This window comes from Mirounga leonina, unplaced genomic scaffold (assembly GCF_011800145.1).
Source record: "Mirounga leonina isolate KUSES-001 unplaced genomic scaffold, KU_Mleo_1.0 Mir_55, whole genome shotgun sequence".
Taxonomy (NCBI): domain Eukaryota; kingdom Metazoa; phylum Chordata; class Mammalia; order Carnivora; family Phocidae; genus Mirounga; species Mirounga leonina.
Genome location: NW_023270816.1, coordinates 7,938,829 through 7,951,987, shown reverse-complemented (window position 1 = coordinate 7,951,987; position 13,159 = coordinate 7,938,829). Strand labels below are relative to the sequence as shown.

The 13,159-nt window shown below is 36.0% G+C and overlaps 1 protein-coding gene across 5 annotated transcripts in view; it reads left to right on the top strand.

Annotated features, from left to right (window-relative positions):
• The window catches only part of LOC118001954 (cAMP and cAMP-inhibited cGMP 3',5'-cyclic phosphodiesterase 10A), a 292,816-nt gene that overhangs the window by 204,666 nt on the left and 74,991 nt on the right, over positions 1-13,159 (top strand). For all 5 annotated transcript variants that reach the window (XM_034992152.1, XM_034992150.1, XM_034992148.1 and 2 more), the window contains 2 exons: positions 104-224; positions 1,246-1,295. In XM_034992152.1, the coding sequence (XP_034848043.1) occupies positions 104-224; positions 1,246-1,295 (171 nt within the window). The remainder of the gene's footprint in view (positions 1-103; positions 225-1,245; positions 1,296-13,159) is intronic.

Here is a 13,159-nt window from a genome sequence, read left to right as displayed (position 1 = left end):
TTCTTTCTTTCTTTCTTTCTTTCTTTCTTTCTTTCTTTCTTTCTTTCTTTCTTTCTTTTCTTTTCTTTTCTTTCTTCTTTCTTTTCTTTCTTTTTATTAAAAGTACCAAGACACGAATATGCAGGGAGTTGTGTATGAACTAAACAGCTACATAGAACAACGGTTGGATACAGGAGGAGACAACCAGCTACTGCTCTATGAATTGAGTAGCATCATTAAAATAGGTAAGAAATGTTTTGTATTCCTCCTGGTAGAAAATTTGAACCGAAGTTTCTTTTATTCCATTGCAGAAAATGGAGAAAGTTAATATACTTACTACAAGGCAAGTGCAAGTCATTTATTTACTTCTATTCTTGGGCTAAATTTGAAATGAAAATATTTTATTATGAAACTACCAGATTGAGTCAACCTAAAAATTCCTAAATTATCTAATCCCAAAAAAGTATCTGCCAGATATAAATGGAATATACTATGATTTCTAAATAAAACCTAGTTTTCTTTGGAAAGTATAGTTTTATTGAATTAAATCACATCTTTATGAAGGAAATCATTAATTTTTAAGGAACAAAAACCATTTTAAATTTATTTAGGGAGATGACATATTTATATACTGTTATTGCCATTTTACTGATGAGGAAGCTGTGGTAAAAACAGGCTGAATATTTTACCCGCAGCCACATGAGTAAAAAAGGAGTGAAGCAGGGGTCTACATTCAGGCAATCCTCTGATAATAGTATCTGTTATCTGCTATGATGATTGCCTTCAGATGGCCCTGAAGCGGTTTTAGGAAAGTTTAAATCATGTTCTCTTCAGTGATGATATGTGGAGATATATATATATATCTCATCCTTTTTGGTTGATGCTAATATTGATTATTCATTATTATGAATATCACATCTGGTATTTTTCATACTTTAAAAATTAAATACAGTTCTTAAAAAATATTTCCAATAATTGTGATACTTAAAAGTTTCACAAAGATACTATTACATAGTGCATCGGCTGCTATATGCATTTGAGGATGTCACATCTTAAAATTTCAATAGCTGACGAATAATGAATGAAAATGCTCTAATTATATGATTGAGTAAACCATAAATTAATCTGCTTAGTTGACTGCATGACCATTAATTATGTTAACAGTCCTTTCACAAAGACTCCTATCTGAGGTCTCACCTTAAAGAGTTCATACGTGGTCTATTCTTCCATTGAGATTAGTTTCTTCCCTTTTTATTACTTTGGCAGCCACAAAAGCTGATGGATTTGCACTGTATTTCCTTGGAGAGTGCAATAATGTAAGTATCTAAATTTAGATTTTGGTGCTCTAGATAAGAAAATGTCATAAGCTTTTTTAAAAAGATACACTGGGTTTCAAACAACTTAACAGATGCGTGGGTATTAGGTACTTGAAACTCATTTTGTGCTCTGTTTCCATATACAGTTATTGCCAGCTGAAAGGTTTAGCAGCGTGGCAACATTTGGGCATAAAATCTTGTAATTTATTTATTGTTTTAGTTTCGGTTTGTGGTATCCTGTCTCAGGAATGGCATTCCCAGACTTACTGTTTAGAACAGAAGCTGTTTCAGCGCTGTGGGCTGGGGCATCGTGGACAGTGTATGGCCTGGCAACACACAGTCTGCAGGAGGTAAAATGAGAACAAAAGTTTAGCATTTTTTATGTGATGTGTTTAGATTTCTTTAAGGCAACTCCAGCAGTGCTGGGACGGAGTTACTAAGTGGGGGTCCCCGAACTGTGGTGGCCATCACTCACACTGTCCATGGCCTGAGGCTTCTCGGGTGTACGTGCTCCAGTGTTCTGTGCAGTAGGCGTTTCTGGTTTAACTCACTCGAAGCACAGCCCACCGTCAAATGCAATGTGTAGAAAGGACTTTCAAAAGTACTTCAAGATGTTCAGCTACTGGCATTTGATTTTTGTTATGATATTAAAACCACATACATAACATTTTAGAATAATATTCTGAGCCAATAAGAATTATATTTGTAGTTAAAATATACAGAGATCATTTATAAATATATTTGGAAAATTTTTACTATGTATTTCTTATGTGTTAGGCATTGTTATTTGATATTTGGAATGTATTTTTTAATATAATACTTGTATTCATGAGTAATCAAAATGTGTGCTATTTATATTCTATAAAATGTTAATAGGAATAGAGATGCAAGTATTCTGAGATGTTTGATAGTACCCCGGAATAATACAGTAGTGCAAAGGATGAACAGTAGTTGCACAAAAGTATTTCTTGGCTGATTTACTGAACCCGTAATTGATCCTCTTCGTTTCTGCAGCCCTTCCATTTCCCCTTGCATAGTAAAAATTTATGTTACAGGATTAAAAGCTCTTTAAGGCAAAGACCTTTTCTTGATCATCTTCTCATTCACCCAGCGTCTCTCCTAGTGCCTTCCATGTACAGAACAAGAGTGTTTATTAAATTGAATTATTCAGATATCACTACTACTTCTAAAAACTTTAAATGATATTTCAGGCTAATGGCTAAGCTACTAAAATAACAGATCTCATTCTTTCCTGTTCATTCTAAAAATTTATTTCTAAAATTTTGCCTTTTAGAAAACTATTAACATAATTTGCAATTATATTTAAAATGTGCTGGTGTGTATGTTAGCTCAGGGTGATCATGAGAGTGCACATCTCCTCCTTAGGACGCCTCTGGGATCTGCAGACAACTCACAGGGCTTGCTTGGTCTTGGCAGCTGAGTATATACCACATGACCCTTTCCCTTCAATCCCAGCTGTTTGTGACCCAAACTCAGACCGATCCAATTCTTTGCTGAAGCCTGGATCCTGGACTCAGCATTTCTAGCTGTTTACATGAAAAGGAGTGAACCCTGGAACTGAGACAGCCCCATGGGATGACCCTCTTCTGCTCTGTGTGAAAGAAAATGGGGGGAAGTGGTTTGCAGAGGTCAGGAAAGGCAGGCAACAAGAGGCCAGGGGTCTGCAGGGTGTGCGAGCCTCAGGAAGTGCTTGACTTTTAGAGCCTGGATTTAGATTCCCAAATCCCATATTCTTAGTCATTTGGCTGTTTTGTTTTTTGTTTTTTTGTTTGTTTGTTTGTTTTTTGCTTTATTTTTGCAAGCTTGTTTATACGTTGACCTTCGTGAAGTAGGTTCCTGGAATATGTGATTTAGAAGAAGCTTTTGTGTCCACAATATCTAAATTGTATTCTATGTATATCAGTTCTAATTCTTTCACTTTTGTAACTTAATTGAGGGGATGACACTGTATCCCTGCCAGGCTTTAGTCGGCTCTTTATTCTTTATACTCCTGACGTCAGTTGATTTCACTCTGCCTGTCTCTTTCTGGGGTCACTCTTCCTTGGTCTTGCCTGGCTCAACAGCATTGTCCCTGGGGACAGCAGAGTACCTCGCAAAGATTGTAGCCTCTTCTGACCTTCCGAAGTCCATCTCACTCTCTTGTGTGTTAGTATCATGCACTGCTCCAGAGAATTGAGCTGAATCTGTAATTATGTATTTATCCGTGATTTGTGTTTATCTGGCTTTCTCACTAGAATGTAGTCTCCATGAAGGCAGAGACCTTGTCTTGCTGGGAGGATACTTTTAGGGGATAATTACTGCGTTTTGTTCACCACATTTTTCCTTGTATGTGTTCCGCACAGGCAGCTACGCCTTTAATATTTCCCGGCCCTGGGGATTTCTGTGGGTAGCAAGAAGACCTTGCCAAAAGTCTTAAGTTCACTGAAGTGTGTGTTTCTTTCTTTCTTTCTTCCTTTCCTTTCCTTTTTTTTTTTTTTAAAGTAGGCTCCGCACCCAATGTGGAGCCCAACGTGGGCCTTGAATTCACGACCCTGGGTTCAAGACCTGAGCTGATCAAGAGTCAGACACTTAATGGACTGAGCCATCCAGGCACCCCTGAAGTGTTTCTTTAGATGTATCTACATAATTACCACTTTGTTTGCTCTTCATTTTTCTTGCATCTCAAGTCTTCCATTTGGAGTCACTTTTCTGTCCTGTAGAATTTCCCTTAGTGAGAGTGTGCTGATGGGAAACTCTCAGTTTTTGTCTATCTGAGTATGTCTTTATGTCTTCACTTCCTTGAAATATATCTTTGCTGGATAGAGTTCACATTAACAAAAATGATCTCTCTGTATATTGACTTGAACATAGTTACTTTGGGTTCTTTTTTTATTTTTCTCAGTTCTTCAGTATAGTTTTTTATTCCCTGGATTTTTTTTTAAGTTTATCTTTTATTTCTTGGGAGATAACTCTAGATAACATTAACTATACCTCTTAATATTGTTTTATATTCTTTCTGAATTTACATTTCTTGGCTTTTGTTTCATCCATCTCTCACGGATGGTGGCTTATTTGCTCATGTGTTTTATTTTCTTTTATGTTTTAACTGTGAATCATATTCTTCCTTGGGCCTTTTTAAATGGCTGTTCTTAAGAAGGACTGTGTTTAAGTTCCTTTCCTGGAGACAGGATATGTATTTGTTTTTGCCAGTCACCTAAGGCACTACTAATCCAGGACTATTTTAAATTATCTCATGAGATTTTTTTCAGACTACAAAGTAGTATGCATGCAAGCCTCACACTCATGTGATACACAGTTATGATTTCTCAGAAGAGATTTTTGTTTTCCCTTTAGCAGTAAATTCAAGATAATCTGGGGTACTAGTAATCTCCTTGCAGCTGTAAGTGCATTTACCCTTCCAGCTAAAATGAGGCTTTAGCCCTTTGCGGGTCCTGGCTCCTTGTAGGGGTTCTCCTGTTTGCCCCGGTGATTTCCTGAGGGGAGGTCAGTACATCTAGGCTTTGTTGCTCTCAAGAACAATCCAGCTCAGGATTTGCTTGCCTTAAAGGTTCCTTTATTGACTTCTTTTTAGATTTCTGTGGATTCCATCCATTCTTCTCAGTACAGCAATGCATTAGAAAGGATTGTAAAATGTACTTTATCCAGCCTTTAAAAAAATTTTAAAATTGTTCTTCTCAGAAGTATCATATTATCTGATCTGACCTATTGCTTGAACAGATGTTGACGTACTTCTAAAATGTAAGCTAACTGTATTAAATAAAATAAAGCTTTTTTTTTTTTTTTAATCTTTGCCCGGGTGAGCAGATACATGTGTATTTTCTTAATACAAGGTGGCATATTACAGATATTTATAAATCTTTTTTTTAAAAAATTGCCTCAGGATTTTGAATCAATTATAAAACCTTAAATAACTCACACTTATAACAAAATGTATATGATTTCGTGAAAAAATTATAAAATGTAACCCAAATAGACTGAGATAAAATTTTTAGTCTATATCAAAAATACCAAGGATTAAGATAGAGATGGGAGGAATTATAAAATTCTTATACTTATAAAAGTATTAATTTCTTTTTTCATAAATAAGAATCAGTGGAAATAAATCTCCAAAATTGATGCATTGAGAAACAGAATTTAAATAATATTTAAATATATCAAAAGTTCCTCTAGTAGAATTAAAAACCCACGTCAGTATTGTCAGAGAGGAAAACATTTAAAGAAAACATGGCAAGTTAAGGAAAAGATAGAAAACAAACTAAGTGGTATTAAAACACTAAAAATAAAACATAAAATAGATTGTGAAACTCCTTACAAAAATATGTCACAACAAAATTGTAAGTAGAATGGGCCCAGCTATTGGAAGAAAAAAAGTCTTAAATTAGATTTAAAAACCCCACAACTGTCTTATATTTTATAGAGGCACATATAAACAAAGGACTCAGGAGTGGTTGAAAATAAAAAGGTAATTTTAGGGGCGCCTGGGTGGCTCAGTCGGTTAAGCTTCTGCCTTTGGCTCGGGTCATGATCCCCGGGGTCCTGGGATCAAGCCCATTGTCGGGCTCCCTGCTCAGCGGGGAGCCTGCTTCTCCCTCTGCCCTTCCTCACCCCCTGCTTGTGTTTTCTCTCTCTCTCAAATAAATAAATAACACTTTAAAAAAATAAAAATAAAATAAGAAGGTAATTTTAGATGGAGCAAACCTATTCCAGAAAAATGAAAACAAAAGGAGAGCGAGTGGCACAGGATCAATGATGAAGTTGAGTTTGGGGAATAAAAGCATTAAATTGGAACAGGAGGTCACTTGGGATTTGTGAAGGGTTTAGTCTGCAGTGAAGGCAGAGCTGTTATGAAGTTTACACTGTAAATATTTGATGCATCAAAATTTTTAAAGCAAAACACACCAAAACCCCCCCAAAAAAGAACAGAAGAATACAATAGTAAAAATACTCTATATTATTTTAAGATTTACCAACATGGGTTTCCCTTTCTTCTTTGGGTTAGACCCTACTTTGATGCATTTAACCCCCATGTAAGAATTCAGATCCCCATAATGTCTAAAAACAAGGAAATTATCATAAATAAAAACGTGTACTGTGACTCTTTGGGGAAAAAATACAGTTATTGGAGAGTATAATATTTACAAAAATGAATTGTAGTATTGCTAAAGCTCTGGGCAAAGTTGTTTGCAGTGGAAAATCCACATCCTCAAAGTATTAAACATCTTATATACATTTTTGAGGGGTTAATAAATAAGAGACAAAAGAATATTAATTCATTAATTCAGCACATTCTTACCAGGTACGACTGCATGGTAGTGTTCCAAGTACTAGAGATGCGGTAGTAAATTAAAATCTCTGTCTTCTTGGGATTTGCCAATTTAACCTATGGACTTAGAAAAACAAAACCATATAAACAAGAGAATTTAAAGACTGTACAGGAATAGGGGTTACCTGGGTGGTGCAGTCAATTGAGTGTCCGACTTTTGGCTCAGACTGTGATCTCAGGGTCGTGAGATTGAGACCCGTGTCTGCTTGAGGATTCTCTCTCTCCCTCTGCCCCTCCACCCTCCTCTCCTCCATCCCCTCTCTCTCACATAAATAAATACATCTTTAAAAAAAACTATACAGATATAAGCTGTTTGCTAACCTAATTAATAAAAAAGAGAAAACACAATTGTTTATGTTTAATAATTTAGAAGATACAACAATAGAATGAAAATGATAAATTATGAGAGGATGCTTGCACTAATAAATATGGACATCTAGACAAAATGGACAGTTTTTGAGGAAAATATAAATTGTCCCATTTAATGCAAATGATGATAGAAAACCTAATAGGACCAGTAAATGGAAGAAACGAAAAACAGTATTAAAATAAAGCTTTTCTAAAAGCCACTAGGACATATATTCCAGATGGTTTTTTTAGTATAAACCTTGTTCAGGCTGTTTGCTACCCCTGGGAACAGTGATGAACCAGAATAGGTTCCCTCATTATACCTTCCCTGTGCTTTTCTTGTTCACGTTCCACTGGGACAGTCCTTCAGGAAAGAGAATTCTTGTGCTATACACATTGTTTCAGAGCTTGGAAGAAGGACAGCTTCCCAAAAAATCGTGATTCTGGAGTTGGCCCATGTGAGTTCCAGTTCACCACTTTGTGACTTTGACAATCTGTTTAAAACTTTCTAAATTAAGTTTAACTTCCATTGGTTAAGTGTTATGTCATGATTGTTATTCATTCAGCAAACCACTTAAAATACCTGCTGTGTACCAAAAATCTATGCTAAATTGCTGAGCATACAAAGATTATAAAAAACAAAACAAACCACCATTCCTGTCATCAAAGAATGTACAACCAGTAGAGGAAATGGAGAAATCCACAGTTAATTATAACATAGGGTCTTGAGTGCAAACAGAGAGGAAGCCAAGGTGTTCTGGGATACTGAATTTGATGGGGGTGCTGGGGTGGATCACATTACAAGCAACTCAGATGATTAGCTCTGTTGAAGCAGGGCTTGGAAGACCTCTCACTTAGTAGGTAAAAAGGGGAAATAAAGGGCTTTCTTAGGCAGAAGCAGCAGTCTGTGAGAAATCTGGAGTTAGGAGAGGAAGTAGTGTATTTGTATGTCCTGACCCTTAGCAGAGACTGACATATGATGTGTATAAGTTACTCTTGAAATATTTGTTAGAAAATAACTTTTTTTTTTTTTTTTTTGGTTAATTAAACTTTTACTGTTTTTACAGGTTTTCTCTTTCATACCCGGTCTTTTACTCTGATGCATAACATACTTTATAATATTATTACAGTTTTTCTTGTGTTATCTATAAGAGTTGTTTGTAAAAGCTGAAAACCTTTCGAACTCATAAATTTTTTAATTCATAAAGTAAGTTCATAGATAGCTTTTCATATATTGGTATTAAAACCAGTTTATAGCAAGGATCTTAAAGTAATTGCATGACTTTCTTCAACTGCACAATGAACTTCAATAGGTTAATTTTAAGAATCATGCAGAGTTAGTTCTCTCTTTATTTTTTTATTTTTTATTTTTTTTAAAGATTTTATTTATTTATTTGAGAGAGAGAGAATGAGAGACAGAGAGCATGAGAGGGAGGAAGGTCAGAGGGAGAAGCAGACTCCCTGCCGAGCAGGGAGCCCGATGCGGGACTCGATCCCGGGACTCCAGGATCATGACCTGAGCCGAAGGCAGTCACTTAACCAACTGAGCCACCCAGGCGCCCTAGTTCTCTCTTTAAAGTTCCAGGTGAACGTGGGGGCCAGTTGCTCCTGGCCATCTGCATAGATCTAAATTCATTTACTGTCCACTGCCATCTAGTGTCTTGTGAGAAAAATAACTCAATGGTAAGCCTAAATAATACACTTTTAAAATATTTCTAAAATTTAACTGGTTGTCAGTTGAAACCTTAACATATAAAAACTAAAGTTTCATGAATAAAGTGGTCTTTGAATTGTGTATGGGAAGGAAAATGAGAATGATGTCTATCACCTGATGTATCTATTTAATTGATGTCAATGAACCAGATTTTCCCATTTCATCAAAAAAATCATGATTTTTTTTTCCAATAAATTGTGATAGTCTTTTCTATTGTTCATTTTCCACCAAATCTATTTCTCCTAATTTGCTTTTTTATAATTTGAATGCTTTTTTATGTTCATTTGAGCCCACCTACTGGTCATGACTGTTACCAATCTTGCCTACTTTCAATTACCTAACCTTAAAAATAAGTATTAAAAATTGCTGTTATTCCAGAAATATTGGCTAGTTCATAATGGGTTTCTTTGAAAAATTGAAGAAGCTAATTTGTCCCCTCCCACCACATGGCCAGTCTCTCTGATGGTCCTGGGAGGTGGAGGACTAACAGTCAGCCCCGGGGAGAGCCCGTGGAGGGAAGAAAGACCAACAGCAGGATTTGTCAAGTTTTATGTTCTGAATGCAGGTGATTTCTTCTCTGGAAAGAGTAGAGGTGGTTGAGGTTTGAAACTTTGGACCTTTTCCTTGTTTTTAGTTGTTTTTATCTCTAGCCCCTAAAATATGTTTGTGCTAATAAAAGTTTTCATAGATGATACAGTGTTAGAGCAGGAATTAATTTTAGAGACTCGGCTCAACATTGCATTTTATACATATATGTTTTAAGTACATGTAGTCTTAATACATTCTAAAATACTGTGTAGTGATGTTTGATAAAAAGCAGTTTCCATTCACCCTCCTATAAAATAGAATATTTTTTATCTTAATAATCTGAACATCCCAGTCAAACCCTTGTCAAAAATCATAATGATTTTTTTTAAATAAAGTTACTCTGATGAATCACTGAACTCTACCTCGGAAACTAATAATACACTATATGTTAATTAATTGAATTTAAATTTAAAAAATAAAAATAAAGTTACTATTTCCTTTGTAAGTTTCCCAAGAACTTACACCCATTATTGGTTAATTCAGTAATGCAGCCCCTTTCCCAATGAAAGATGCAAAGTATATCTTATCAAATAAACTGTGATTACCTTGAAACGTTAAGAACTGAAGCAAGACTTGCCTTGTCAGGTCACATAATGTACGACAAGTTTATAGTCATTCAAGCAGTGTGGTGGCCGATCAACCGACTGGTATGGAATTGAGAATTCAGAAACAGACCCAAGTATTCTCGGAGACCGAGTATGTGGTGAAGGTAGTAGCTTAACCACTGAGGAGTGACTGTTCAGTACACAGCTGTCCATTTGATTATTTCTGGAGAGTAAATAAAGGTAGGCTTAATGAATCTTCCCCATCCCTTGAGTACATGTAAAATTCAGCCTCTAATTTAGAGGTTTGTTAGATTTTTTCCACCTGCAGTAATAGCTGCCAATTAGTGCATTCAACTGCAAAGATGATGAACAACATAAAGAACTATTGTTCAGTTATTACTGAACACGGAATTCAAACCAGTGGTTGATCTTCAATCAGAAATGGATGTTATGAAGTGAACCTTTGCACAGGAAATTGTATGGAGTAAAACACAGAAACAAAAAAGAATGGGAAAGCACTAATGCAGAGGGGAGAAGGTGAAACACGTCAGAAAGAGGTGTCAGTCCTAGGTCAGTCCTCATTTTCCCTCCCCACCTGAGCATTTGGCCTTCATTTGACGATTTATTCAGTACTGTTAGCACTCATCTAGCTCTCATTTGGAAACACTTCTATTTGATAAATATGAACAAAAATCATAAGGTAGTTGGTAAAACAAAGGTAGAGTTTCCACGGCAAAGAATTATTTAATTTTTTGGTAACTATTTATTATCCACAAGTTTTTCAGATTCAATCAAGTAGTTGAAAGATTCCCAAACCTTTCATTGTCAGCAAGCCTAGTATATAGAATAGCTTTCCATACACCCTTGGTGCAGTATTTGCTTATCTGTTTCTCGTGCCTCATATAGAAATCCTACATAGAGGGAATAAATATTTTATAATATTACATAAATGACCTCCTAATAATATAGGATTATATAAGCTATTCTTTCATTATTGATTTTTGAAGGTTAATTATAACTTGTAGATATTAAATCTAGCCTTAAAGGGCATATAGCAAAGTCATCCAAAAAAGATGTCTGTTGTAGATCTTCAAACAACAAACAAAGCCAAAGACTATTTAAAAAAAAAAAATCTGGGGCACCTGGGTGGCTCAGTCTGTTAAGCATCTGCCTTCGGTTCAGATTGTGATCCCAGGGTCCTGGGATCAAGCTCCGCATCGGGCTCCCTGCTCAGCGCGGAGTCTGATTCTCCCTCTGCTTGCTGCTCCCCCTGCTTGTGCGCTCTCTCTCTGTCAAATAAATAAAATCTTAAAAAAAAAAAAAAAAAAAAATCCAAAGCTACTGCTGGGAGCTTGCTCCAGAGTTTACCTTCTGTCACAGTCCAAGGAAGTTCTGTAGGAGTGAGGCAAACCCCTCAGTTCCGTCCAAGTTCATTTCCTGCATTCTCTCTTTGGTAAAGAGAACGTTGCTCAGCATCCATCTTGTGATTAACTTTCTCATAGTTTGAGAAAAACATTATCAGTTTCGATTTTTCTTCAAGCTAAATATACCACATCCTTTACAATTTTTTCTTGCAATCATCCCTTCTTCCTGTTCTTGAATAATTCTTCTACTCTTCTCTCAATCTTAGAGTGGCACACTGACTTTTACTGTGGCAGTGATAGTTACTAAATCTAATCAAAGTCCTAACTTCATCTGCGCCATATGCATATTGGTGTGTCATGGAACCTCAGTAACTTTAAAACTGGTGACATGAATTCTAGCCTCTTTAAAAATAATAAGGTGGAATTGTCATTTGCTATCTTATATGTAGTTAAATTTTTAAAATCATTTTAAAGCATAATAAACATTTTTAACTTAATCTCTTACAAAGAGTCATTTAAAATGTATTTCTCACAGGCATTGATAGTACTTAATTACAAATGCTATGTAAGCACAGTGCTAACTGATACAGATATATGTGTGAATAAAATATTTTGAACTTAGCTTCTAATCTGTAAGTAATCATTTATTTAAAGCAGCTGGGGGGGGGTGCATCTATGCTCTGCTTCCCTCCCTCCGCCCGCCCCACTCCCAGTTGATTGAAGGAGCTTGTTTATAGGCTTTACTCTCGTGTGATAGTAAGATTTTATAGGAAGAAGGGGTTCTCTGACATTACAGAGCTTGAAAACCGTGTATCTAATAAGTGTATGATTATATCGATCTCAATGTCTTCAACTAGAATTTGCTTCATATTAGCAAGTATTAGTAGGAACATGTGTAGCTTAAGAGGATTATCTAATCTTACTGCTTCAGATGTCTTCAGACTTTAACTTACAGCAGTCCAATTTAAGATAAAAGTAAAATGCTGGGAGAATTTACCTGAACTTTAGTACTTTTTGAAGTGAGTAGATAATCATAATACAGTTATGCCAAAATATTGCCCCCAACTCTAGGTGATTTGTTTTGATTAGCAATTCTTACTTAGTCGAAATTTATTTAAAATACTGGATTTAGGGCGCCTGGGTGGCTCAGTTGGTTAAGCGACTGCCTTCAGCTCAGGTCATGATCCCAGGGTCCTGGGATCGAGTCCCGCATCGGGCTCCCTGCTCTGCGGGGAGCCTGCTTCTCCCTCTTCCACTCCCCGTGCTTGTGTTCCCTCTCTCGCTGTGTCTCTCTCTGTCAAATAAATAAATAAAATCTTTAAAAAAAAAAAATACTGGATTTAGTCAAAATAACTGATCATATTTTTAAAAAACACTTATCTTAAAATAGTTTCAGGAGTTTACCTTCCCACCTAATCATTTGAAAGGGAAAGATGCACCCAGATTTGTCCAAAATATTTTGGATTTTTGCTATTACTAAGCAATACATTTGCTTAGTAATAGCAAGTATTAGTAGGAACATGTGTAGCTTAAGAGGATTATCTAATCTTAAAAACATTTTTAAAGAAAATGAAAAATACAACCAAATCAGTTTGACTTGTAGTCCCTGATCCTGTCTCCAGATCTGTCAGTCCATTATCTAGGGGAGGTTGGGCCTGATGTCTGTTTCTTGACAATACCTCGACCCCAAGGACAACTTTTCTTTTTCCATTTTATTGTTTCCTATATATCAAAATAGGAGGCTATTTTAAGAGTTTTTCTTCTGCGAGGCATTCATTGGAGTCCTATATCTAGCCTGCATTTTGTGTCCTATCGGGAATACGAGAAAGAATTCCACCTCACATACCCCAGTTTGATCAAGGCACTTTTCATCATCTTCTGTCTCTCTTTGTTGGCTCACAGATTCCTCATGACCGATAAGTAATATCTAGGAGTCTTTCTGTGGTGCCAAGTACAGGGAG